Source organism: Apteryx rowi, unplaced genomic scaffold (assembly GCF_003343035.1).
Source record: "Apteryx rowi isolate R43461 unplaced genomic scaffold, aptRow1 scaffold_530, whole genome shotgun sequence".
NCBI lineage: Eukaryota > Metazoa > Chordata > Aves > Apterygiformes > Apterygidae > Apteryx > Apteryx rowi.
This window is the reverse complement of record NW_020450795.1, coordinates 339,577-367,545: the sequence shown is the minus strand read 5'-3', so window position 1 is coordinate 367,545 and position 27,969 is coordinate 339,577. Positions and strand designations below refer to the sequence as shown.

The 27,969-nt window shown below is 39.4% G+C and overlaps 2 protein-coding genes across 2 annotated transcripts; one reads left to right on the top strand and one right to left on the bottom strand.

Annotated features, from left to right (window-relative positions):
* The first annotated feature begins 9 nt into the window (after positions 1 to 9).
* On the top strand, positions 10 to 26,624 carry NUP210L (nucleoporin 210 like). The gene is made up of 40 exons (XM_026080908.1): positions 10 to 167; positions 750 to 886; positions 1,219 to 1,350; positions 1,631 to 1,724; positions 2,669 to 2,819; positions 3,447 to 3,579; positions 4,059 to 4,217; positions 4,785 to 4,853; positions 5,646 to 5,752; positions 6,666 to 6,806; positions 7,189 to 7,326; positions 7,927 to 8,082; positions 8,555 to 8,753; positions 9,062 to 9,207; positions 9,856 to 10,077; positions 10,578 to 10,751; positions 11,212 to 11,404; positions 11,517 to 11,605; positions 11,934 to 12,038; positions 12,899 to 13,000; positions 13,820 to 13,948; positions 14,146 to 14,273; positions 15,133 to 15,265; positions 15,667 to 15,729; positions 16,345 to 16,524; positions 17,153 to 17,233; positions 17,524 to 17,655; positions 18,197 to 18,355; positions 18,624 to 18,715; positions 19,516 to 19,690; positions 20,377 to 20,552; positions 20,810 to 21,030; positions 22,086 to 22,222; positions 22,727 to 22,853; positions 23,245 to 23,394; positions 23,672 to 23,922; positions 24,303 to 24,507; positions 24,787 to 24,891; positions 25,674 to 25,748; positions 26,086 to 26,624. The coding sequence occupies exons 1-40, from the start codon at positions 10 to 12 to the stop codon at positions 26,160 to 26,162; spliced, it is 5,601 nt and encodes a 1,866-aa protein (XP_025936693.1). The 3' UTR covers positions 26,163 to 26,624.
* On the bottom strand, positions 26,539 to 27,923 carry RPS27 (ribosomal protein S27). The gene is made up of 3 exons (XM_026080876.1): positions 27,795 to 27,923; positions 27,439 to 27,549; positions 26,539 to 26,758 (listed from the first exon to the last, which is right to left on the bottom strand). Exons 1-3 carry the CDS (start codon positions 27,811 to 27,813, stop codon positions 26,730 to 26,732), a joined length of 159 nt encoding a protein of 52 aa, XP_025936661.1. The 5' UTR covers positions 27,814 to 27,923; the 3' UTR covers positions 26,539 to 26,729.
* Between the last annotated feature and the right edge of the window lie 46 nt (positions 27,924 to 27,969).

Below are 27,969 nucleotides of genomic sequence, written 5' to 3'. Positions count from 1 at the left end.
TCTGTCAGCATGAGACGGGCTCGGCTGTCTCCGTTCCTCTTCTTTCTCCTGCTCTTCCTGGCGGCTGCCCATGCCTTTAAGCTAAATGTACCCAAAGTGTTGTTGCCCTTCAGTCGGGAGCTCCGGGTTCCCTTTGTGCTAGAGGCTGAGGGTGGCTGTTATTCCTGGTGAGGAAGGTGGGGGGGTGCTAAGGGATTAAGGGGTTTATTACTCCTGGGGAGAGGGGTGCTGTGTTAAGGAAGGCTTTAAGAAGGAGGGAACAGTGGCATGTTCTGGGCTAGGGAAGTGTTTGGGGAGCATAAGGGTCTGTCCTGAAAGAGCTCAGGATCTTGCCTTCTTTGGAAGCACTGTCACCAGAGGGGCTTCTGTGCTCTGACAGGGAGCAGGTGAGATAGGGAATGTTGTCCCATCCGCTTATGCTTGGCTGTGAGAGGCCAGTTTATGTGGTCAGAGCAGGCTTTGTTTGTTCTCTGGGCTCTCACCATTACTCTATGTCAACATTAAAACATGGAGGAGGGGGACCAAAAGCTATTGGCCTGGCGCACCTTTGGAACTAGGTGTGTGAGCTGTTGTAATGTGCACTCAGAGTAGCGTATTTGAAGAGGTGGTTACAGGAATAAGTATAAAAAAATAGAGTGTTTTGAGAGCAATATTAATCTGCATTTCTTTAAGCAATCTGCCACTTTTTTTAACACGTTTATAGATATCCTTCTGAGTGGAGGGGGGAAAAATCTTCCTCTTTCTTTCAGGTACTCCACGCATTATGATATAGTCACTGTTGAGCCCATTTATGAAAACAGTACCACCTGTTCACAAAAAGCATTGCTGTCCGCTCGGTCTTCACAAGCCACAAAACTAAGCAGCATTGTGATAGCTGAGGAACGTGGTAGGTGGAAAAGGGCAAAATTCATAAAGCAGTAAGTAATTTGGGAGGTGAGAGTGTTTATGGAAATCAAGGATTGTACACATAGATTTTTAGAAAGAAATTATTAAATTGTTCTAAATATTGCAAAATACGTGAGGTTGCAGCAGCTATATCTTAGAGTTCCAGATCAGGCTTATCCTACTGAAAAACCTACAGTTTCTGGTAACATCTTATTTTGGCTCTGTGGGACAAAGAGCTTCCTTTTTGTTCTNCAATAGTATCTTTTCAAGAATTTTGAAGCCAGTATAAACTTGCAGATACTGAATTAAAGATTATTCATTCTATTCTTACAGCGACAGGCCACTTACTTCGTTGTGATGTCATTGTTGATGTGATAGATAGTATTGAAATTATCTCCCGAACCCGAGAGATCTATGTGGAAGATTCTCCATTGGAGTTAGCTGTGAGAGCTCTGGATGTTGAAGGTATCGCTTGTGAGACAAGTTCTCCTGATGCAATTCCAAAGTTTAACTCTTATTCCTGAGAAAGAAATGCTTCTTACTGTCTTTCTTCATACTCAGTGATACCATTTATATATTTATTGTTGATATTACTGGTCAGAATATTAGGAATCCAGGCAATGTTGAAACATTTGATCAGTTTCTTACTCAAGGGTCAATTTTACTGTATCAGCTAGAAAGAATCCATTACTAAGAATGTACAGTGACTTTCACTCTCCGTGCTAATTTTCCTTTTTGTCTTCAGGAAACACATTCAGTAGCTTGTCAGGAATGACTTTTGAGTGGAGTATTGCAAAGGATGATAACATGGAAAGTTTAGAGCTTTCAAACAAAATAAGGTAACTCTATTAAAAATGGTTAATGAATACTCAGCCCTGACCTTCATCCTGGATATTTCTAGAGTGGGTAGGAAATGGATGGGTAAATTGGGACAGAGATGAGATGTGATTTGTCACTATACCACCAGTGAGAGTAGGAATACTATCTATTAATTTATTTTTCAGTCTTACATGATTAGTTCTGTGAATAAAATTATTAGTAAGAGCAGTTTGCTGAAAGAAGACCTTCTGTTTGAATGTGTATATAATAATAAGTATTGTAGAGTTTAAAATAGTTTGTGATAGACTAACCTGTTTGTCATGAGGGAGCGCAATAGTTCTGAGACAATGATCAACTGATGTGGGTAGAGCAATACGAAAGCTACATTTTTGGGCCCCGAAGTGGAACAGAGAGCTTGACAAACTGGAGAGTGTCCAACAGAGGTCCACAAAGGTGGTTAAAGATCTGGAGCGCAAGACCTATTAGGAGAGGCTGCGACCAGGGAGTTGGGCTGGTTTAGCCTGGAAAAAGGGGAAGGGGATTCTAATTTCATTGTGTGGTAGAGGAGATGAAGTTATCCTCTTCTCGGAGGTACACAATGAAAGGACAAGAGGCAGTGCTGACAATTAGCAGCAAGGAAAATTTCAAGTGAGCGAAGGAAAAAAAAAATCACAGTGAGGTTGCGTTAAGCACTGGAACTCCATCCTTGGAGGTTTTCAAAACTCAGCTGGTCAAGGTCCTGAGGAACCTGATCTGCCTTTGAATTTAGCCCTGCTTTGATCCGAGGATCGGACTAGAGACCTCCAGAGATCTTTTCCACCTATTTTTTCCATGATTCTGTGATGATTATTTCTTGATCAGTGTACCACAGGATGCTTGTCCATCTGCATTGTCTATGTTAATGATTCTGAAATGACTGTGGAGATCTTTGTCTACCTAGCAAAGGTTACTTTGGTCTTGTCAGGATTTTAAGATACTCAGAAGCTGAGTACTCTCCACCAGACTACATTGTTGAGCTGGAAAGAGCAGAAAAACAGGGAGACAGGATTCTGGTGGCAGGAATCAAAACTGGTGCAGCAGTCATAAAAGTCCGAATACAGGAATCCACTTACAAGGTGAATAATTACTGCGAAGTTCCATCTTTATAAAAAGACTTTCCAAACTGCTGTTTTAGGTAAGCTGCAGTTTTAGCCACATGCCTGTGAAATGTGCTTTTTATGGCATTTAATGTTTTCTGGCTTTACCTTTTGTAGCTGTAGGTAACAACACTATTCTGATTCTTTTCAGTTCAAAAGAATATGTATCAATTCCTAAATTCAAGTATCCACTTTCTAGTAAGTGAAGTTTAAGAGGGTACTTAAGTCGCATATCTGATCGGTTTTCCTCCTGTTGCATTCCAGGCACAGCTAAGGCTAGCATAAATAACAGGATAGAGGAAAATTATTTTTATTACCACATTTAGCAGGAGTGTTTGGATTATCAATTTTGCTGTTTTTTTCCCCTAAATATTGAGCATATGATGAGCATTTTTTTTCCCTGTTGGTTATCTTCCATGGTTATCTTTCATACAGGAATAGAAAAATAAAAGTAAACATGTAACTGAAGAAATTCCAAATTGTCAAGGGAACATGGGGTAAATGTAGAATATTTAGCAGGTAAGGGTGTAGGGAAAGTGTTGTTAAATATACTTCTGTGCAGAACTGGAATACTAGTACTAAACTTTTTTATTCCTTTTCCATTAGAAAGTATCTGCTGCATTGGTACGTCTGCTGGTTCTAGAGAATGTGTTCTTGATACCCTCTCATGACATTTACCTCTTGGTTGGAGCTTATATTAAATACCAAGTAGCTAAAATCATACAGGGAAAGATTACAGGTAAATTCTTGTCTTAGTTCCACTGTATTTCACCTTATCTTCAGCAGTCTTTTCTAAATTATATTAACAGTTTGCAGTTTTAGTTGGCAGAGAAGTTTACCTTAGAGATGGTGAAAATGTGCCATTAAACAGTAAATACCTGACTATTCAGGTCTCACTAGTGCTGATTAAAGAGGGTAATTGGGGATACATGATTGGAAACAGGGGAAATGCCAGGACTTCCTTATGGTGGCAGAGTGGTCATGAATTAAAGTTGCACTCTAACACTTCCAAAACTTGTATGCAGACATTGGAAAGCTGAATTAACATATGTGCTTGCCAGCATGGAGAAGATCTGTCAACCTATTACATTACTAAACTGTTAGTCTGCTGTCATTATTGTCAGATCCTTGAATTTGTACCTTTGTAAAGAGAATGTTTTATAGGGAAGTGTAGATGATTATAAAATTACTGTAATTTGTAAGGTAACCTTTTTGCAGAAGTAGAATTGCCTCTTGATCGTTATGAGCTTGAACTTCGTGATCAAGTCATTGCACCTGGTGGGTCTGACCTTCTTCCAGTGGCCAGCCTGGAGGTGAAGACAGCCACCGTGAGAGCAGTGCAATTAGGACAGAGTAATCTTGTCTTAGTTCATAAAAGTATCCTTCTGACTAGAATTTGAACTGTGTCTTTAGTCCTGATAAGTGCCCATTTTTATTCCCAAGCACAACCAACCCGATTTATAGTAAAAGACAAATTTTGGAGAGATTGTAAAGGCAGAAAGGATTTTTGTGAGGTCCTATCTTCAATTTCTGTGAATTCTTTAACTTCATAGGGTATTTACTTTGCTTAGGTTAATTTTTTKTTTCCATTTTCATTCTGCACCTTTCTTCCGCATAAGGATATTGATATGCTCAGTATTCTGCTTCAAGAACCTCCTTACTGTTCCTCTGTTGCCATTCAGCAAGAGATCTCTTTGTAACCTGTGCAATTTCTTTATCTCTTGCTCTTCTGCATTGACAAGGACCCCTCTAGCCAATTACTCAATGTAGTTCCCATTGACAGTAACAGAAAGCCACTCTGACGTCAGTGGAAATTGGATCAAGCCCCAGATTCCCGTACTTGTTCTGTATTTAAACAGCTTGGAGGTTTATGGCTCACTGAGAACATCTATATTTTCTTTTAATAAAATGAAATCCTTAAAGACTTCCTATACAAGAACAAAGATATTCACATGCGAGCTGCATCTGGACTTCCAAATTGCACTATCTATGTTGTAGAAGCTGGATTTTTAGGTAATGAGAAAATGAAATTTTATTGTAAAACCCTCACATTTCATTTTTTTGATCAGGAAAATATTGCTTATTTAAAAAATTGCATTCATTATATTGGCATCTAAATCTTGTGGCAGAAGCGGACTTTGTGTCTTTTCAAGTGCATTTGTTTGAAAATTGAAGTTGGCTTGAGTCTGTTTGATGGGCTGCTCTCTAAACCAGAGAAATTAACTAAATTAAAGATTATCAAGAAAGAATGGGCCTCAGAGCTATGGAGAAAAATGTGTTATGATTGCCTTACAAATCACCTCTTTGTGGTGTTTCCTGAACTGTCTATTTTTGTTGAAGAGTGAGTGTTTTGAATTCAAGGATTGTTTATAAATGATATTGGATACTTTGGAGGATGGATAATGAGAGCTTCTCTGCTTCAATCACTAATTCTTATCCAGAGAAATTTCAGGGTGACCGTAAGTGATCACTGCATCACRGCTGACATTCTCTGTTCTACACTAAAATATTCTCCATTTGTTGACAGCAGAAAGATGTCTCCGTTACAAAAATTATCATCACTTGCAGTCTTACAGATCTAGAACAAAATGTAAAACAAACTTTGGCTTTCTAAAGCCAATTTAGAATAGGAGTGAGCAGCTTTGCAGAGAAATTTGCAGTACTGTTGCATGTGATTCACTTACGCTGTTGATTAAAAAAGAGCTTTAGTATTAGAAGTTGTCAGTGAAACATGTTTTACCACCATTGTTTGTTGTTGATGGTGTTTTAAAGTTCTTGAAAGCAAACCAGATTGCTTTATTTCAGGTTTCACTGTCTATCCAGGAGACCGGTGGATTCTAGAAGTGAAGCGAGAGTATGTGATCGCTGTAGAAGTTTATGATAAAGACAGCACTAAAGTTTATTTATCTGATGTGAGTATGTGTTTATTTAAAAACAAGAGCAGCTGCCAAAGGGAATGCCACGTATTGTGTTCCTGTCATTGAGGGTGTGTAATGAATACAATACTCATGTCCTTTCCAAGTTTATTGAGAGTAGTTTCTAATAGAGGTATTTAGCACTAATACATAATATAGTCTTTGGACAGTTTAATGTGACAGTAGTAGAACAGAGTAGCTTTTCAAATATAAACTATAACCATTGTTTAGAAACTGCAGTTTTTAATAAATCAAATTTCCTTTATAACTTTATATTTAAATCAGCTTCAAATTCAGGGTAGTATTTAGAAGTGGAAAGGAAGCGTGATGCACTGATCACAGTACAAGACTGGAAGCTAGAATCTGTGCTGTCAGCTCACAGTGTGATCCCATGAAAGTTGTTCCCTTCACCTTAGTTTCTCTTTCATTCAGATGGGGATGAGAGTATATCTTTAAATCAGGGTGACTATAGCAGTATTTACCTCATAGATAATTTTATTTAGAAATTTGACCTGATTGAAGAAACCCTAGTAAGATAGGTGTCCAGAATATATTCTCGATGGGAATATATCTTCTGCTGACAGATCATCTGTGCTATGGCCTTGAGTGCGGGTCTTCTGGTCTTGGTATAAGTAATATATTTCTCAGCATTGACCAGTTTGACAGCTGTCAGTCCTGCTCTTGGTTATTGCTATAGGCCCTTCCTTTAACTCATGCTCTGTTTCCTCTGGTGTTTTCACACGTGTGCATGCACACATGTATGTACACACACACGCTTCGTCCGTACCAGTCTTCTTAAATGTGTTACAGATCTCTAAGGAAGTACACAATTCTGTGGGTATTTGTGGAAAGTGGATTAGGCCTTTCTAGGAAGGGGATGTACTTATCACTGATCTCTGTCAATTTGCAGAACCTGAGAATAACTCACCAGTTTCCTAAGGAATATTTTGAAGAGTTCATGTCTTCTGATAATGGTTCTTACCATATAGTTCAGGTCCTAAAAGATGGCATCACAGGGATAAAAGCTGAACTGGCTTCTGTACTTCTACAGGTAAGATGCAAAGGCGGTAGTAATTTTTTTTTTCTCCAGAATTTGTTTGTTTTATACCACAGGTCATAGCATAATACTCTTCACAGCTATGTGAAATTAACTGCTCTATAATTCAAGTTACACCGTATTTATCCTGCCATAGCAGGTTATCCTATATTAAGTCTTTGTAAACAATACCCACTCTAGTTTCTGCAATCGTGAACAGTCCAAGAGGAAAGTAATCAATTCAAATCTTCTTCACAGAATGTCAAACCTGTTCAGGCTTGCATAAACCATATAATTCTATTACCTCTCTTTTGCTAACAGCTAAAAGTGAGTCTCTCCTTTTCATGGTGAGCCACTTTGCTTGAAAGATCGTTTGCTTTCTTTCCCTTGTTTATAGGATGGGTCTGAGGCTTACTTACTTGTACCAGTCCGACATGAACAGGAGGTGAAGATTTACCTTCCCATCAAGCTGACACCTTCTTTCCTTGCATTTCCTCACCATCCCACAGAAGTTTTGTATCGATATAAAGTTCAGGTGAAGTAGACTACAGCTTGGAAAATCATGAAGGCCTCCTTGGTATAAGTCTCTTTCAGAAAAAAAGTTAGTTTAAAAACTTGTAGTAAATAGAGATATTCCCAGGTCTCTTGCTGTTCACCTGGCTGTGCAGCATTAAATTCATTAGATTTTTTAACTGTGTTGAAAGTGTTGTGTAAGAGGCAATAGAGACACATTTTTTCCCTTACTCTTTTGCTAGCTTTGGTACTTGTTTATCTGGGGTGAACGGCCTCCCTGTGTCTTGGTTGGGAAAACTGATTTTTTTTCAATTTTACCTGAGCTGTAAAATAAGTGGGGTTTTTTGTTTGTTTGCTTTTTTAACTCTAGCAGTACATTGTGAGACTTGATAGAAATTTGAAAAGCACTTTGAGATCCTCGGCTGAAAAAATTACAGTAGTGCTGTTGTCAGGTTTTGGGGGTTGGGTTTTTTTCCTGTTATTCCCTAGCTAAACAGTGCAAACTTACATTTTTGCCGTATTAGTAATGCTCATTTGATACCAGCTTGTGATCCTCTTTCTGCTTCCAGGACACTGTTTATTTTTCATTTACAATGCTTACCTTTTTTGTCTGTTTTTTTAGGTTGAAGGAGGCAGTGGCAATTTCTCATGGATTTCTTCTAATCAGACTGTGGTCACAGTCACCATAAAAGGAGTAGTGACTGGAGGTTTGATCCAGGGACATTGCACTGTTCAGGCCAGCGATGTACAGAACCCCTTTCATTATGGTGAAATACAGGGAAGTCTTTTTCTGGACAAATTATTGTTATGAATGCTGTGTTGTCCAGGCTTAGAAGTTGAAAGTTTCTATTTGAAGATCAAAGTTTGTTAGGCTTCTGCTTAGAAGTATTGGGCTTGATTCTGCTGTTACTTTTATTGCAGTTTTCTGTGTAGGTGGAATTATTTCCATTTACCTTGCTGTCAGTGAGTAGTCTCACATCTTAGTATTTTTCCTTTGTTCAGTACCAGCTGTTTCTTAAAGTACTAATGTTTAGCTATTGAATRCAGCATCATTATTATTTTATTAGTATTGTACAATGACTGTAAAAGCATCTGTAAACAGACAAACTGTCAAGCCATTTTCATGTATTTTTATTTTGGAGGTATTTGCTGCTCCAGCCTTGGTTATTAGGGCCATGGCATAGTTCTAACACCGTTGTGCTAGCCCTCTCTGCTCTCATAGACTGCTTCACCGGACTTTGCTAATCTAGGTGTATGTGGAGCAGCTGACAAAGATGGAACTTCTGCCGTTTCATGCAGACATTGAGATTGGCCAAGTTTTGGAAGCTCCTCTCAAGATGTATTTCACAGACAGGGAAACAAGGGAGAACATTGCTTTTACTGACTGTTCCCTCTTACTTTTGGACATAAGCATGGACAAGCAAGGAGTCTTTGTCCTTGCTGAAGAAGGTATGATAGGTTAGCTCCAGAATACTTGTTTGCATAGTAATGTTTTAAATGATTTCCCTGAAGTTACCCCCAATTACAATTTGCGGAGATTTCATGAATCATTAACAAAGTCTGTGAAAGTCATTGGGCTGAAGTGTCTCTTGTGGCACTTTGTAATTGACTCTTCCAACAACTAAAGGAATCACAGCTATTGTAAAGATGGGACATTCTGGGAGACCTTTCAGAAAACTGGGTGAGGTTAAAGATTCCATTACAGTTCAGCTTATCACTCATAGAAGATCTGCTGCAAAGATGCTCTTAATTTGTAGGTAATCAGAAGCCTGGCCAGACATTCTGCTCCAGCTTCCTGTTAGAAGCAAAATCTTTGGGACATACATTAGTGACAGCAAGTGTTGCAGTACACCAGCAGTATTTTGAAACAAGTGCCATGTTTGCTGCTTATGAACCTCTAAAGGTGAGGAGCTGCTCTATTTGCTAACTCATCCCCTCCCGTTTGAATTATTAAGTTGTTTGTGAATGACTATTTATTGCACAGTGCTAAATCCTGAATCATCTTCCCAAAAAACAAATTTGTAGCTGGGAATTAAATGACACCTGCAAAAACATGAATATCTCATTCTGTCAGACTACTAACAGAAGTAAATCAGTTTAACTGTCAACTTGACCATTGATTTAATTGTTGTGAAAAAACAGCAATGCATTTGGGGTGATCTTAATTTCTTCTGTCTGAATTGTGCTGTTGTGTCAGCATTTTAGTAGGTGTTGGCTAAAATTAGACTTCTCTGGTAGCTTAGAATGAATGAATGTAGAATGCATGTAGAAGAACGAATGATCATATTTTATAATGATGTGTAGTTTCTTGCCTACTTCACATATGTGAGAATGGCCCCATATACAGCTCCAGCATGAAAAAGTAAATTAAGGTGCATGTCATCCGATTCTACCTTAAACATCCTTTATTTTGCCATAGTAGTAACGAGGTCTTACTCTAAATGAGAGTCAGTTTCAATAGTTCTTTTTTATGTCTGTTTTCACTTCTGTCTCTCACTGGCAAATTGTATTAAAAATAACAATTTCAGCTATTTTCTGTTCATGTGATCAGGCTGTAAACCCAGTAGAGGTGGCTCTGGTGACCTGGCAGTCAGCAAAGGAGATGATATTTGAAGGTGGGCCAGGACCGTGGATTTTGGAACCATCTCGTTTCTTTTTGGAACTAACTGTGGAGCATGAGGAAAAACTTGAGGTTATACAAGTGCAGCTTCCAGCAAAAAGGAAACTAAACCAGTATGTTTATCGGGTTGTATGCCTGGAGTTGGGGGAACAGGTAAAGGAAGCATCTAATCTATCTGGCAATTTAATAAGCAGCTGCAAACGATGTGGATAAAATTGCATGTTTAGTCTCACAGATGTCATTTCCCTTGACTAGAGAGCACATAGCTTGTGTTAACATTAGCTAAGCAAAGGTGTGTTTCACTCTTTTTGCCTGTGTTGAATCATAATTTCCCACTGTCTACTCTGCTCAGAATTGTGTTTAGAAAAGAAGCATGGACCCTATTTCATCTGGTGTTTGTGTCATATATGCATAGAGAGATGTGATGGAACTTTCCCATACACTCTGTGCCCAGAGAAACTTCCACAGATCATCTGTTTTTGAGTCTGTTTTGTAAGAATACAGACTAGATCTTTTTCACAGTCTGATATTGGCCTGTGCTTACTTAAGTTCTTTACATTTAATCCCATTTTGAAACACTGTTCAACATACCAATTTTATGCAGAGTCAGAATGGAAGAATTTTCTGGGTAACCRTCTTGCATATCCTTGAAGGTACTCACGTTCCGAGTAGGTAACCAGCCAGGGGTCCTGAACCCTAGTCCTGCTGTAGACGTGATCCAGGTGACATTTGTTTGTGCTCATCCTGCAAGTATGTCTGTGACTCCAGTGTATGAAGTAGCTGCAGGTATTCGACCTTGTCCCTTGCCACAGCACAGCAAACAACTGGTAGGACTTGAAATGAGCTAATAATCCTACATTCATTTGGGGGATGCTTGGGAACTCAAGATGTATGAGGTACTTTTTGTGCTTACGCAAAATGATTATGCGTTATTAATTAGTAGTACAGAACTCTTTACTGGAAAAGTTGTTACCTGATAGTAAAATAACTTTCATCAGAACAAATAACTTCAAGTCAGCCCAGTCCTTTTGCTGACAGTTTTCTCTATTCTGCACAGTTTGGCAGTAATTGAGTTTCTGAGTAGAAAAACCTCCAGAAAGGAATCCTAGCAGCCTGAGTCCTATAATATTTTGGGGTGATAAAGCTGTAGCTGAGATGAAAGGAACGATGCAGTTAAATAGAAACCTATCCATTACAGTTTGATTGGTTCCTCTTTAGGAAGAGGAAGTGTTTCTTCTTAAGTCAGGCACTAAGTTATTAACAGAAGTTCTGTTACTTTGGATGTAGATCCCCATATCCAGTTTGAGGAATACAATTTTGGAGTTGGCTGTGTTTGATCAAGAGCAGCGAAAGTTTGACAACTTTAGTTCTCTGGTGTTGGAGTGGAAATCATCCAATGAAACCCTTGCACACATTCCTGACCCTACAACCATGAAGATGGTGGCAAAAGATGGTGGGACTGGACAGACCAGGCTGCATGGTACTGCTCAGTTTTGTATGCTGGATTCCAGTGGAATCAATAGGAGTTGTCCCTGTTTACATCAGAGCATTCAGGGTTTGGGTTTTTTTTTTTTTCCATCTGTTGCTTGTAGGACATCAGCTTCTTGAAGTGCACCAAATTAAAGGAACTGTTCAGATTGGAGTCAGCTTTGTGAAGTATGCAGCAAGAGGTAGCCCAAAAGTAAGTAATGAAAAACCCTTCTAATTGGCAGAATAGGTACTGCTTACTTTTAGACTGATCTTTCTAGCGTACTATTGCAGTTTGACAGGCTGAGTAGTCTAGGGTTACGGAGTAACATTTTATTTTTGGTTCTAAATATCAACCTTTGCAGTTTTACAAGGAGAGTTCTACTTCAGAGTGTGCAGCTATTTAGGAGAAATGCTCATTTGCTATCTCTGCAGTCATCTTTTTTTTTTTTTTCCCTGTGTAAGAGAAGGAAGAAAGTGGTGCTTTTGTGACCTGAAGGAATACTAATGTAAGTTCTTTCTGATTTTGTTTGCATACTTAGGAAGTGTCTAACTTACTTATCTCTGCTTCTGTGGATTTCTTATTGGTGGAAGATGTGACAGTTGTGCCGGATAACGTCACTATATATGATCATCCTGCTGTGAAGGTAAGAACACTATTAGCAAAGCTGTTTTGTACCTCATCATTCTTTGATAGATTGTGTGGCCTTGTGCGATCAAGAGATGTTTCTTACTATTTCTGGAAAGCAACAAACAGTTCTTTCATAAAACTCACGAACCCGTTTCACTTTGTTTCCTCAAACAATAAGCTTCTTTATTTTCCTTTATTATCCAAAGTATTGTTGGATAATAAATGCAGCTTGTATGCTGTGACGACAGGGCTTCTGGAAAGCAGGTGGCCGTTCCAGAAGACTGTTAAGAAAGCCAGTCTACATTTATACTTCATAGTATGCAGCATGAAGCTATCTATCCCAGCAAAGAAACAGTACAATAGTAACAAGGAATCACAGTTCATTGCCCTAGAAAATGTTTCTATTGAGTATTTTCAAGGCATTCCCAATGCTGTCCTACTTAGTTAATGAATAATGGAAAACAAAATGTAGTTTTCTTACTGCATGTAAAATATTGACCACCAGACCACAGCTAATTTAATAAGGTAAGTGGTATTTATTTTTTGAGAGAAATGACATTTTGTCGTCAGTTTTCAGATGTGTGCCTTTGCTAGGTTGTCATTTTAACCTGGGAAGGAAGGAGTCATGACCTCCTGCACTGGGACTGGATTTCTTGGTGATGTCATCATTTAGGAGCCAATTGCTGAATTTTTTATTCTAGTTTTTATTCAGTTCTTACTTGAGCAGAAYTCCTGCTGATGCCTAATAAAAGATGATGATGACTTCAGATTTTGTAGGCCAAAGCCAGTGGTGATCTCCCCTTTCCTTAACAAAACTTCAAAATAGTGGAGGACTGAAGGCTTTCACATTTCATTTGATTTTATTTTCATTGACAGGAGCTATTTGATCTAGTGGAAGGATCTGGATACTTTTTGGTCAACAGCAGTCAGGATGGAATAGTGAACATGACGTATCTGGAGGCGGAAAGTGCCATTGAGGTGATCACATTCAAGATGGTTTGCCCTGGAGAAATCTGGCTTCAGAATTTCAAAGAGAGGTTCATCCTCTGGAAAAAGGAAGAAATAAATGATTTTCTTCTTTTACCTGTCTCAATCATTTTTATCCTTACAGCTGGTTATATATATTCCATTTTAGTGTCCCAGAACACTTCATCATAAGCAATTATGTAATGTAGGCCAGATATTTGCTTCAATGAGCATTAAATTAAGGTAGATTCTGATACTTATTGCAAATATTCCATGTTAATTATATGTAAGTATGCTTAATTCCTTATTCGGAACATAGCTGATTTCCACATCCTGGATGGACTGAAATTTTCAGTTAATATAGTTTCCTTAGAAAACTGTATGAAGGAATTTTGATATGCTGCTATATCCTCTAGCAATAATTGTAGTACAAATTGTCATTCATGTCCCACAGGGCACAAGTTAGCAGCTGGGTAAGAAATCAAACCTTTGTCGGGTTTTGTTTGAGAGAGAAATTTAATCTCACAGTCGGAGAAGAAACACTTTGAACTTTTGACTGCTGCATAGTTTTGAAGCCCAATTTGTTGGGACATTTAAAATTATGCAGGACAATGCACTACTCACTTTGTTACAGGAAAGAATCTTGCGATGAATTGTATGGGCTGAACCCAGTGAAGCTTTTCTTATGTCAAATCAACATAGTTGATTTGAGCAATGGCTTTTGAGCAGAACTAATACCTCACATATGTTTAACTTCTCTGTAACAGATGCACTTATTTAATGTGTGTGCTCTTYAGCTGTTATGACTGTACCCCTTCACTTTCTTTTTAGGTCATCCCTTTGATGCCTGGATTTTTAAGCCTGGAAATTTATGATCTCTGTTTGGAATTCTTGGGACCAGTTACAGCCTATCTGCGTGTGTCTGACATGTATGAGTTGGAGGTGGATCTCATTGACAAGGTGATGCAATCTTAGGGAAACTCAAATGTTTCTTAAACTTCATGTGGTAGGAAATATTTCCTTGCCCACAGAGAGGAGGCAGCGCTGAGAGATAAATCTTAAGATCAAGCATCCAGAACAGGACATAGGTACAGAACACTCAAGAAAGAATATATGAATTATTCTTTCACCCCATCCCACTTCTCTTTTTAATCTAGCTCGAGATTGGCAAGTCTCTTCTTGTTACTGTTAGAGTCCTGGGTTTTCAGCAACTTCCCTTCCAGAGTAAATACTTCAAGTACATGAAGCTGAAACTGCAAGCAGCATCTCCTATTGTTACACTTGTGTGAGTATTACAGCTGGCAGGCTGGAGCACTCTTTCTTAAGTACTTACTGGTAATATTCATCCTGTATTGAAAAATAGAACTGATAATTACAGAACAAAACCTATTTACAACCCCCTAGCTATTCACTGCTTAACTGCGTAAACGTTGGTAGAGTGCATGAGCAGGTATCAGCTTTATCGGTGGGTTCTCAGGAGAATACCTTTTTTGGCAGGCTGGGGGATTTCATTTGTATTTGTAAAGCTCTCTGAGAATCTTGGTTGCAGGTTAAAATGTCTTTTCATCTCCCACTGCCTGTTCTTCCATATTACTACATGAGCCTACTAAATACATCTGAAACACAGTTAAATATTTCTGCATTATTTCAGACATGATAGCTCAGTCCATAAACTTGTCTTCTGATGGAGGTAATTTTCACTGGAATATTTTGTATTGATTTTATGCTGTTTGCTGTGGAGATAGTGGAAAACAGATGAATTTATTTTTGTTTGATATAACTGCATATGATGTAAAAGGAAATGAAGGATGCTTAAATACAGATTTTAAACCTTTGCACAGTGCTATGCAGGTGAGGATGTGTGTATTTTAGCAAGAAAAGTCAGGTGGAGAAAGATGTTGATTTCCACTGGAAAAACAAAAAACAACTTTAGTGCGATGGAATAAAGTCATTGAATCCTTCACATTTATCATACTGATTGTGTGGTATTTTGCCATTCAGAGCTCTGTCCATCATAAATGTAGGACTTTGGCTATCTCAGAGTACAAGCCTCAATATTATAATAGTCACAAACTCACCTATTGGACAGTCCCTATCTGAATAGAGGAAATAAAAAGTGAAGTCATGGTAAAGTGTCTTCACAGGCAAATGGAAGAAGTGGGAGAGTATTCTGAAGTTTACATGCTCCGAGCTGTTGCTGTCGGCCAGACAACTGTCATAGCTACAGCCTGGGACAGAATGGGAAGAAGATTTACTTCTTCTCCTCGGAAAGTTGAAGTAAGAATCCACAGCTTTTAAATCTACTCATCTTTGAGTGTTTTTGACCCAAAGTTCAAAGTTCTTTGGGGAAGAAAAAAAGCCCACTTACATGATGCTTTTCTAAAGGCTTGATGTTTTATGACTCTCATCTAAAAAGGATCATATAAATAATAATTGACAGCAAGCATTGATAACATTTCTGTATTTTGGCAATCTGTCCATTAAGTCTTTTCCTAGTACTTACGTTTAGAAGGCTGGATCATGTTGCTCACTAGAAATCTCTGTATTCTGTAATAAGTTTTCTAGAAAGATGTGCCAAGATCTACTTAGAGAGGCTCATGTGTCCTGGTGTTCTGTTTAGTGATGTAACACAAAAAAGAAATGTGTGTAACTATTTTTTTCCATTTTCTTTTTACCAGGTCTTTCTTCCATTTAAACTGGTTCCAAAGAAAATTATTCTTATCCCACACAATATGATGCAGGTGAGCATTATTTCTTCTGAACAAATGAAAGTTTTTTGCTCCCCTTTACCTATCTCTTTTCCCCCTCAGTATTGGTATATTTAATCTTGTTGAAAAGAGCTTGATTAAACTAGGAGTAAAGGCTCTGAATCTTATTACCAGTCTGATTCCCAAATCTTAGCTTGTAGTAATCCAGTGGAGGCCAGACCTCACCTCATCAGTAAAGTGCAGCAGGGTGACCGGTAGATTCCTGAGCCCTCCTGTATCCTCTTCTGTACTGACCTACATCGAGCCAGCTGGCTTTATCTAACATGTGAGCCCTAGAGCAGGAGAGCTGGGACAGTGCAGACATGTAAGGTATAGCCCTACCTTTCAGAGTCAGGTCTGGTTCCACTGCCCTGGAGCTGCTTGCTGAGCTGTTTCAGTATATGATTTCCTCTTTTAGCTTGAAATGCATGTGAAGATGTCTTTAAATGGAATTTTTATACTTTGAATTGCAGTGGCTAAAGCATGTTAAGGAGAGCTGTGGAGCAACTGCAAGCATTAATTTCCTAAACCACAGTGTTTAGATTCACTAATATATGTGTGTCTGTTTTCCTCAGTGAACATCGTGTTGTTTGTTTAAATATACTGCAGGTGATGTCAGAAGGTGGTCCCCAGCCACAATCCATCATCCACTTCTCTATCACTAACCACTCTGTGGCTGAGGTTAACCGGCTTGGACAAGTAACAGCAAGGACAGTTGGAACAGCCACGATACAGGGCGCTATTCAGGCAATTAGTGAAGACACAGGAAGAGTTACTGTTTTTTCACAGGTACCTTTCCATTATATTCTTTATTATCTCATCATTTCCCTTCTGCTCAGAAAGTTAATGGTTTGTCAGGCTTTTTAATAGTATTGGTGGCCTTGATCTTGAAAATCAACCTGGCCTTGGAAAAAAACTTCCATTAACGGCATGATTTGATCTCATACTTGTATTGTGACGATCCTAGAAGAAGAGGCAATTGTAAAGTTGCTGTTTCAGTTTAACTTATCTCTTACAGTAAACAAGAGATGAGGTTGTCACTAGTTGGATGGGAAGCTAGTATCTCTTTGTAGATTTTTTTTCTCTTGCTTTCTGGCGCCCCCAGTGGGATATAAAGACAGTATTTAATCCATGAGACTAGTTAAGAATCAAATAGCTTTAAAAGAAACCAAACTGTGTTAGGATTGTCAGAAGTTATCAGCGTTGTAGAGGTGACAGTTTCTAGAAATGTTATGGCAACGTGACCACCTATTTGGAGGCTGCTGGAGATGTACTAGCTAAACCTTCCCTGCTTGGCAAAAAACTATCAGCTTAGCCCTTAACCAGTATATAGACTGTTTATTTCAAAAGTAGAGCTACTTGAGACTGTTCAGTTTAGTCAGATGTCTCAAAGCTTAGTCATTGACTTATTTTGCAGGATGAAGTGGAATTAGAAGTAATTCAGTTAAGAGCAGTAAGAATTCATGTTCCTGCCACAAGACTTGTAACAGCCACGGAGGTAGGTGTTCAGTGGATGCTGAAAACTACTGTTGACAAGAATATAAGAATAGCATTCTCACTCTGATAGGCTTGTGTGATGTCTAAGTTACTGCAGGTTTAAAGTTCATGATACACATATAATTCCCCTCCTTCTCCCAACTTATGGGGGTTCACTTTTAATTTCTAGCAGCATACAATGACCCCTAATCCTTTGTCTACTTGTCATATGGGATTGAGATGAGAAGCACAGATTACAGGAAACACAAGATGACTTCAAATTTCTGTGGTGACAATATTCTTCCTTTGCAGATGCCAGTCTACGTGATGGGGCTGACCAACATGCTGAATCCGTTTTCTTTTGGTAATGCTAACCCAGAACTGATATTCCAGTGGTCAGTGAGCAAAAGGGATGTTCTAGACCTTCTTCCTCGACATACGGAGGTATGGAGTAACCCACCAAGAATATGTTTAAGAACCAGTACTATGTCTGAAAGTGTCAGGAGATTGGGCAAGCAACACTTAGAATTCTTAACTGAGCAGATGAGCACTGCCTCGAATGCTGTGTGGTTCAAGTGCTATCTTCCCAATCTAATTTAGTTAGTATACTAAGCTAGAGCATCTAGTGGCTTCTCCATCTTTTCTCTCTCAAAATCTTCTTCAAAGCATGCAAGCCTTATGCAAAATCTGCTGCAAAAACTTTTGAATCTGTAATGATACTGCTGTAAGCTCTTTTACCTACTATGTATGATCCAGATTGAGATTGTGTGCCATTAGAAACTTCTGTATGCCTTACGAAGAGCAGCGAAGTCTGAACAGACAGAATCACATCTGTGACAGAAGTTCTCACCATTAGGAGCAGAATCCAAGAAAAAGTGATCTTTCTGTTTCCATACACAGCAGTTTTTTATCTCCTTACTAAAACTAGCCGTTTAACCCAAGGACTGGATGATCGGTTGTGAAAACTGTGCTCTATCTCTACCAGGTTTCCATTCAACTTCCATCAGAGAATAATTTTGCTATGGTCATATATACAAAAGCAGCAGGTAGAACCACTATTAAAGTGTCAGTGCAGTGTCTGAACACATCTGCTGGACAGTTTGAAGGAAACCTTACCGAACTGTCAGATGAAGTGCAAATCCTGGTAAGTGCCACTGGTTATGCTCATCATAGAGGTAGGCATATTTTGAGTGGCCACAAATTTGTGGGCAGTGTGCATGGACAAATGCATCAAACAAACTTCGTTTTGGGCATACTTGCGTAAAGAGGTTTACATCTCCTTTTGTTCATGTCTCTATATTCTGTTAATCAATAACTGGTTTTCTTTAGGCATCCCGATTTATAGCTGTCATTAATTTAATCCAGATTTTTGGGGAAGTTTCTCTATTTAATGATACTTTTTCTGCCTGTAGGTATTTGATAAGCTGCTACTATTCTCTCCCGCCTTTTCCACTCAACAGATTTTGATGTCTACAAATTCACAACTCAAGCTGCACACAAACAGGTAGACAAAGAAAGGAATATCCAGAACATAGAGACAGTTTACAACATGTTTCTCTCCTATTAGTGCAGGGAGCTGTCTGTCAGCTTCTTATTTTTCCCATCTCAAGATATTCAACACAGACTTGCAGACTTCCTGCTACATGACAGAGAATTTGAGGCATGCTCAGTTTCAAATTTCTGTCTGCAAGTCTGTATTAAGTGTAGTTCACCACAAAGCAGAGTAGTCAAATTTTAAAGTGATAGCTCTGTAGTGGTGAAACTTTCACCAGCGAGCATTGGTGGATGGAGCAACATGATTAATCTGAGAGAATGAACTATATACCCACAAAAGCAGGTCTCTTGTGTTTATATAGGTCTTAGAGGGTGCCTGCTCACAGACTTCTTTTTCTCTGGTAGGTTTACACTGTGCAATTCTGGGGATTCTCCTGGGGTACTCCACTGTCTGCAAATGTATACTGGAGTGACTGCTGAGTAGGGCTGCATCCGGGCATTACATGCAGTTTAACAGATCATTTAAAGAATAACGTGTCTTCATGGTTTCATCATATTGTCAGCATGAGGCTGAAACATAGCCTTAAGGCCGTACTCTAATCTCCTGCTGCCACTAAATCTTTTGGTCATTAGTTTAGTGTAATATTGAACTATAAGAACTTAAAAAACAGCATCTTAGGCATGTAGTTCATTGTCAGAAAGAAGCATTAGCTGCTGATGTTTCTGATTGCTTTAGTGGCCATCATTGGCAGGCTGGCAGTTTGTTTCCCTTTAAAAGTCTGATGAACTTCACTTTTGTTCTTGGCTAAGGGAAGGGGCTGCATTTGTGAGCACTCGGATCTTGCAGTGTTACCCCAACTCTTCTGTCCTTGAGGGGCATGATCAGGGTCTCCTGAGAGCTGGAGCTGTCACAGGCGCTGCAGTGTTGGAAGTGACTTCTCTAGAACTCTTTGGAATCAATCAGACAGTCATAGCTGGTGTCCAGGTAAGATTTCAGACATATACCAATGTTTCTGCAAGCAAAAAAAATTGTAACAGCTTTTTGTTTCTCAACCCACTGAAAACATATTGATGTGAAGAGACTGTATTTTATCATTCTTTTTATCAGAGTCATTGTCTCTTAGGAGTGGGAGTAAGGGCTGATGCTGAGGATCATTCAGTTCTGTTGCGGGCTGTAGGAAAGAAAGGGAGTATGACTGATGGTAGACATGTACTAGAAGTTGTTTCTGGATTCTGTTCCCATCTTGGTGTTAACTAATTTTTTGATCCTGTATATGGGTCAGATTACTTATTCAAGCCTTAATAAAATGTAAAAAGATGTTAAGAGTTTTCATACTGATAAAATGTTTATTGTATGGAAATCCTCGTGGAAGTACTAAGTATTTTATTGATAACTTTTTTTTATACTTAAGAAACCGAATCAACCAGCTTGTCATAAATACACTGTATGCTTTATCAGTTTATAAGAGCAACTGTAGACCCTTTGATAGGGCATTTCCAAGAAAAAAACAAGAGCTCCAGAAGCTGATACTGCGGTTGAGGAGATGGCTATCATCCTTCTGAATCAATAGTCGATTATAGAAAAATAAGACAAGGACAAATACCTAGACTTAATGTCTTTTTTTTTTTAACTTTTTCAAAAAAAAGCAAGAATCTCTATTTTTTTTACAGGTGGCAGCTGTGTCCTATTTAAGGATAAATGCCAGTCCCAAACTGTATACAACCAGCAGCGTATCATTGGTTGCACTTCCCCTTGGAATGTCTTTAACCCTTACGGTCCAGTTCTACAACAACATCGGGGAGAAATTCCATGCCCAGAACACCCAGCTTTACCTAGCTGTGAACAGGTACAGTCTTGAGAGTATTGGCATGTGGCTAGTAGAGAGATCAGAACTCACATGGAGATGTTTACATCACAACTCACAATACAGATGAAAAGTTGCACCTCAAACCTGAAATCTATTTGAAAAGAGCTGTCAGATTGAGAGCTGTTTCACTTGATTGCCAGTGCCAAAGCAGCACATGGATTTTTATATATCAGATATGTAACTTTGGTTGTGTGAAATTTAGCAATTTTCTCTTGATTAGACATCTTTGTTTTCAGAGATGACTTGCTACTAATTAGACCTGGGAATAAGAATTACACATACGTTGCTCAGGCTGTGAACAGAGGAGTGACGCTGTTGACAATCCAGGATGAGAAGCATCAAGGTGTGACTGACTATATCCCTGTGCCTGTGGAGTATGCCATCAAGCCGGATCTCTGGAAGTCTATCGCCATAGGAGATGTAATCTGTTTCAGCTCACCCCTTGTAACCCAAGATGGTTTGTATGCTTTTCCATAGCCTCCGAGTAGGCTGTTAAGCAGTGAGACTTGTTACGTTGTCTGGTTAGATTTCAGAAGCGGAGCAAAATCATATTGGCAATATTTTAATGGGAGACCTCTACAAATACTGAGACCTCAAAACCACTTCAGCATGGGGCATCTCGCTTAAAAGCGAGGACAGAACTGGTGTTCCAGCATATTAGGTGCCTATGTGCACAGAAAATCCTGTTTTTTTTTTTTAATTTAATTAATTTTTTTTATTATTATTATTATTTTTTTTTTTTTAGGGCTCCAGGCCTACTATTCATGGGAAGGCTTGTTTTGTTGTCTTTTCAGAGTTCAAGTGCAGGCTCAGTTTTGTTGTCTTTTATATTGACACAAAACCAGTATTTTTTCCCCCTGTTTTCCCCACCTTCAGAATGGCTATTTTACAGCCATTCAAGAGGATAGGCTGCTTAGGGGAATTTACTGGTACTTAAACAAAGCATTCTGTAACTGCATTAAAGACTCCATACATAAAGGAGTGACAGTCCTCTTGCTACAGTTTTATTACTGTCTAATCAGAACTATGTGGTAAATTAAGTCTTTGATAGCATTTTTTAAATAAAAGGTAACCAGAGAGTCTTCCAAGGAATGTAAAAAACTTTCTCCCATTCTGTGAAAGCTCATTTGAGCATTCTTTTTACTCACTGAACTCCACAATTAACCTTTGAGTTTATGATTCTACTTTATTCAAGTAAATATGATTTACAAGCTCTCTGTCCTGGAGAATAAGCAGACAGCAGTTCAGTGCATTTCACCAGGAAATGTGGGGAGGGGGTTCACTCACAGAATGAATTGTTTTAAATATTCGCATTACAAGAGATCTAAAAGGAGAAGACCTGTGAATTCGAGTTTACTATATGAACTCCCTGCACATGCCAAAAAGAGATATGTGGATATTTATTTCCTGTACATTAAATGAATGCTTTTCATTAGAGATCCCTCCGTGGTCTCTAATCCTCTCCAGTAGAGACCACTTGGCAAAATCTAGCTTGTAACTTGATATTTGTAGGTGAATCTGGGATGTGGCATATTTCCCCCAGTGATATGCTTGAAATAGACACTGTGAGTGGAGCAGCATTTGTGAAGAATACTGGAACAGCTACAGTCTTCTATGATATCCCAGGGACAGTGAAAACACATAGAGAGGTATTTGTCACAATACTGTGGGAGAAGACCAGCTTGCTACTGTATACCAAGAATTGTTTTTATATATATTTATGTTGCGTTCTACACCAAAAGAATTGGTCAGCTTTTCTTTCTGACTCCTTTGCTTATAGGAACGTCTGTTGCACATTTAGGTAGACATTGTTAGTGTAGTGATTAAAATTGTTACTGCAAAAGACTACAGAGCCTTTACTGTAACTTGATGCATGACAGCTTATGTACCTCAGTTCCATTTCCAGATGTGAAAAAATCACCTGCAAGTAAAGGGCCAGTTAAAAACAAAACAGTAAGGGCTTGGTTCTCATTTTTATTAAAGATGCTTTTCAGTGCTTTCACTAGTGTAAATAAGACTGATCTTTAATGATAAACATCCAGTTAAGAAAGTTTTGTAGAATAGCAGAAGAAAAACTAAGCAGTAAAATTTCTTACTGTCTGTTTGAATCAATCAGTGTTTTGGACACAATTCTATTCCTATTAATATTTCAGATAATTGTCAATGGTTCTTTGAGATTAAGTCTCCAGATTGGTCAAAAAAACTATTTAACAAATACTCCAGATTCTTCTGCATTCCAAGTTCTTGTTGCCACAAGCAGTGGAAGAGAAACCCTCAAGGGTAGGACCTGTATTTGAAGATTCCTCTTTCTTGATTCATGCTGAACTTTTCTGCAGTAAAGTTTATACCATGCACCTAAAAATGTTTTTATTCTGCAGTAGTGCATAAATGAGAAACTGAATTGCAATTCATATTACAGTCACCTACTGGTTTATTAAGAAAGTGTAATTTGAGCCTTTTGTACACTAAATTACGTGAACTACAACTCAGTCCCAGTAAATACAAAGCCATGGACTACTGTTGGGGAAAAAAGCTTCAGATGAGGAAACATGAGTGACAATTATAGTGACAACTGAACCACTTTGTGTGTTAGGGAAAGTTTCACCTTGTTTTGTTGAAGAGTTATCCACTGAAAGATGCAGATTAATTTGTTTCTGTTTTTCTCCTTTAGGCCCTTGCAACTCTATTCAGCTCAGTGCAATCACAAATTTCCTTCTCCCAGAGTCTTGCTTGATATGTCAAGTTGAATTCAGCAATAATATGTTGGATGTATCAGCAAGTGAAGTCTTTCTTGTGCAGTCAGAATTTAGCATCCAAAAAGGTAGGTATGACCTTTTAAATCTGAATGGAATACAGGGAATTTTCATGTCTTGTTTTTTCCCTCTGGTGATTTTTTTCTTCTTCATTTCACTACTAGACTGTAAGGTAACAGTACCAAATTCTCAAACATTTTTATGCTGATTTACTAGTGCTAAGAATGTATAAATTATCCCTTTCAATCATGTATCTTTCCTGCCTTCCACCCCAAATAACTCCTATAAGAACCTTTCAAACACAAGCTGCTTGTTTACGCTGGTTTTCCACTGTCTTGAATTTAGGTCTTTATGTCTGTATAATCACTGCTAAGCCCCAGCCTGATGAAGTCCTTCTGGCTCTGAGTTCTGCTGATGCCTCTGTGTCTGTGATGGTCTCTCTCTCCAGTGAACAAAGCACGGGTGAAATGCAAAGAATCCTAGTTCCTTTCCTCCCTGCATTTTATGTCAACCAGTCAGAATTAGTTTTTAGTATCAAACAACTAAATGGCATGCTAAGAGTGCTGGGAGCTGAAGAAGTATTAGAAAAGCTGGAGGTACGTGAAAAGCTTTCTCTCTGCATATATCCCTGGGAATGGAAATACATACTTGTCAAAAGGCATTTGTGGAGTGAATCTGGTCTTGTATACACTTAGCCCTGTCTTAGCAATCCATTTTTTGGATCACTGAAAAAAAAACCAACAACTGGGGAACAGACTGTTTAATAGTTTCCATGTTTGAAAAGCAGTGGGTGCTTCTGCATTTTTCTTCCATCCTTACAGAAAATGTGTAAAGACAAGGCAACCTTATAGAAATCCTCCTTCATAATAACTTGTTTCACTATTTCCTGATTATATGTAATATCAGTGTACACAGTAATAATTAGAGATACTACTGCTTTTCATTTTAAAGCATTGGTTTTTGTCTGTTGTGAAAGGTTCAGCCCAGTTCCCCCGCTATAATAGTGAGGTATCCTGAATATTCCACCAGCATGCCTGGACTTGTCTCCTACCCCGTCACTGTGGTCAACTTCACCTCCCTCCAGCAGATGCCAGCACCAGCCTTCATCAACATTTCTTGTGCTCTCACAGGCCAAAGAGCAGCAGTAGAAGTGAGAGCTCTCCCAGGGCAGCTTACGTCTGGTAAGTGTCCAGGGTGGGTTTCACGTACCCGATGTGATGCAATAATGGTATCGAAGCCCTGCACTAGTTACAAGATTCAAATTTGCCAAAAGAGTTACTGCTCCTACCAAAATAAAATGAGACTGTATTCATGTCTTCCACTCCCCAGCTCCAAGGGGCATCAAATATCCCTTGGCACCAGCTGCCCTTAACAGGCGGTTAAAAGACACTTTTTTAAAGTTGTTACAAACATCTGGAACCTACCAGTATGCAATCCTTACTCTGTCCTTTAAACCTTAGGTCAATGCAATGACGTAGGAATTGTTCAACAGCTAATGAGCTCTTACCAGATTCTTCTCTTCACTCTCTTTGCTGTTTTAGCATCAACAGCTGCTATCTTCCTCAGTAAGTGAGAGAGATTTACCATTTAATTATCAAAGCTTACAGAAAGTAGAAATACATATTCTTGTCTTTGTAATCTTTAAAGCCAGTTATGCATCTCTGCTTTCCACATTGCTGTATTCTTTTTGAGCTTTAAAAAATTGATGTCATTCTTAGGTCAAATCTTTCTGGGTTAGATCTATTCTAACAACAATGGTTTTGATTCTTAAGCATTAAGCAGTCATCCCTTTAGCTATTAGTTGATCTAAAACTCAGAGGAAAGGGGGTGACAACAAAGGAAACCTTCCAAATGCAACARTATCACTGTAGCTGAGGGTAGCTGTAAACTTTAAGAATTTAGGAGGATGGAGGAAGATGTTCTAATAAATCAGCTACTATAATTGGAAAAAAAAGCTGAAATGTTGTCTAACTGTAGGCAGTCTGTATTCCTGTTGAGTCTGACAAACAGAATGCAGCTTGAGTATCTTCAGGTGGCAGTGGCAGCTCCTACATTGTTACAGCTGTTCATAATACCATGTGGCTGAACTGCAGCTGGAGACTGAGGTAGAATCTGGGCCACTTGCAAAAGTAGCTTTACTAGGCAGCCCTGGACAGCTGTACCAGCACAGTGGAGGGATGGATGCCACCATCAGAACAGCATAAGATACTCCAGAACTAGAATGAATGAGAGTTTGAGACAACTTCTGAAAAAAGGTTCAGAAGTTAAAAACCTAAAGTTCAAACTACTGATTCTTGCACACATCTTAAAGGGGCTCCATAATCTAACCAGGTTATTATTTTGTCAGCATACAATGCTTTTCTGACCAGAGTGCAAACAGTGCCTATTGTGTACATTCCTACCTCTGCTGCATCTCAGACAGGTAAGCCAGGGGCTTTTTGGGGACTGTTTGGGCAGCTTCCAGTTTTGTCACATTGTATACGTGCTAATACTAGTATTCCCAGCCAGTGAAAAACACTGCTGTTATGCAGCAGTTCAGCATTCATTGAGCAGTGCAGCTCAGTGACTTCATTACTGTTTTTGTTATTACCACTGTGCAAACTCTCCCCTGAATCCATCAGTTGGGGAGATTGAGTGCAGATATGATGAACTTCAAGAAGTGTGGGACTTTGAGGGGTTTAGAAAATATACTTTCCCCTGTGAAGAATTAGGAATGCTTGGATATTCAAACCAGCTTCCCTTTATTTCCTTCTTTCCAGGATATTCCTATTCTCCTACAAGTTCCCCACATGGAAGAAACAGGACTCAGTTGTGGCTCTGGAGTGTACGGAGATAAACTTTTACAACTGAAGAGCTCAACATTAGAACAGTGGGAGGCCCTGCAGTGTAACAGGTCCTTATGGTTTTGACCCAAATAAATGGAAGTGTTTAGTTTACCCATGGTAATCTGCTAATCTGAAACTCAAAGGTTGAGTACCTAAAATTTCTCATCATTTAACTACACAGGGAAGATCAGAACAGTTTAGTTGTTAAGGATTAATGGTAGGCTCACAGGATGTACACTCGCTTCTGCAGCTGACCCACTACAACACACACTGCAGCTACTTGCAGTTCTGAAAATTTGATTTTTCAGAACTACTGACAAACCAGCTTTTTTCCCCACAGGCCAGAAAGAATCAGATGGCAGGTACATCAAAAGCAAACTAATCTGCTTGTATTTTATCCAAAATTTATTGACGGTGAGATGGGTGGGGCTACGGGGACAGTATGAAAGTCACATTCCTCATTTGCATTCCAAGGACACCCTGCTAAAGCATTCAGGTCACACCTGAATCAAATCCCATGTTCTTCATCTGTGCAGCCATCTGTGCAAGTAGTCCCAACCATCTCAGACTCCTTTAGTTTAATGCTGCTTTCGTCTGAAGGAGCATCCTAGGTAAAGAAAGAAAAAGGCAGAGCAGTAAGCAACTGAGTCAGCATTTTAACATCTTCYAAAAACATTTTACTATTACAGCATCAATTATGCAGCATATAATGCCTCTCTGAAGGCCATTCTGTACAGGAATTTCCCTGTCTCATCAGCCCAAATATATCAGCCTATGCCTTTGCCTTGTTTCAAAGCAGGAGGTAGGCAAAGCATCCTGATACTAGAAGGCCAAGTGCAAAACCCACAGAAGATAGGCACAGAAAGCCAGCAATTGAGTGGCTTTTTTTTCCTTCTAGCCTAGAGGTGCCCCATCTCCAAAATCCATATCAGGTCCATCAAGGCTACAACAAACTCAATAGAGATCTTTTGAAAACTGCCTATCACAGTATATTTATCAATGGCACTCTGATAGCCCCAGAACAGCTGATCATACTTGAATTTTGGAGGATGTTAAAAATGTCTTTTTTGCCTAGTCTCAAAGAGCAAATCAGCTGCCGTCCAACTATCACAGGAAGCTGCTTCCTTCATGAAGCCACAGTTCACTGGCAATCCAAGACTGATCTAAGAGCTACCTATGCTTAAAGCATCATAGACTGTGAAGCTTACATCACTGTGTAAGACTAAGAGTGCAGACAGGAGGCACTACCAAGATAACTGTAAGCTGCCTTTTTCCATCGTTACCTACCTTCTGTAAGCCTTGCCTTTCCTCCAGTGGGCTGGCACAGCACAGTGGAGCAGCCCACACACAGAACGACAGTCTGAGCATGGCTGAATACAGTGGTGATTTTATAGCAACCTGAGGGGAAAGGAATAACTTTGAGGCAAGCGCTGGGGAGACCTGGGGCATCTTCACTGTTAGGGCAAGTGAGAAGCCGGTGACACCTTAAAGCACACATTACACCAGTGGGCAAAGTCCGTTTGTGTCGAGGGAGGGGAGGATCACGAATGACACACGGTGGTTTTACAGATTACCGGGGAGAGGGAACACGGACAGCTCGCACCCACCCGAGGGGCGGGGAGCCTGGGCCGCGCCGCCCCTACCTGGGCACTTCACGTCCATGAAGTAGGAGTTGGGGCTCTGCACCAGGCGCTTCTTCTTGTGCTTCCTCTTCTCCTCCTCGGGGGAGGGGTGCAGCAGGTCCTTGGCCAGCTGCGGGGACAGCTCCGGTCAGCGCCCGCCCGCCCGGCCCCGGTCCCCCCGCCGCCCCGGCCCCCC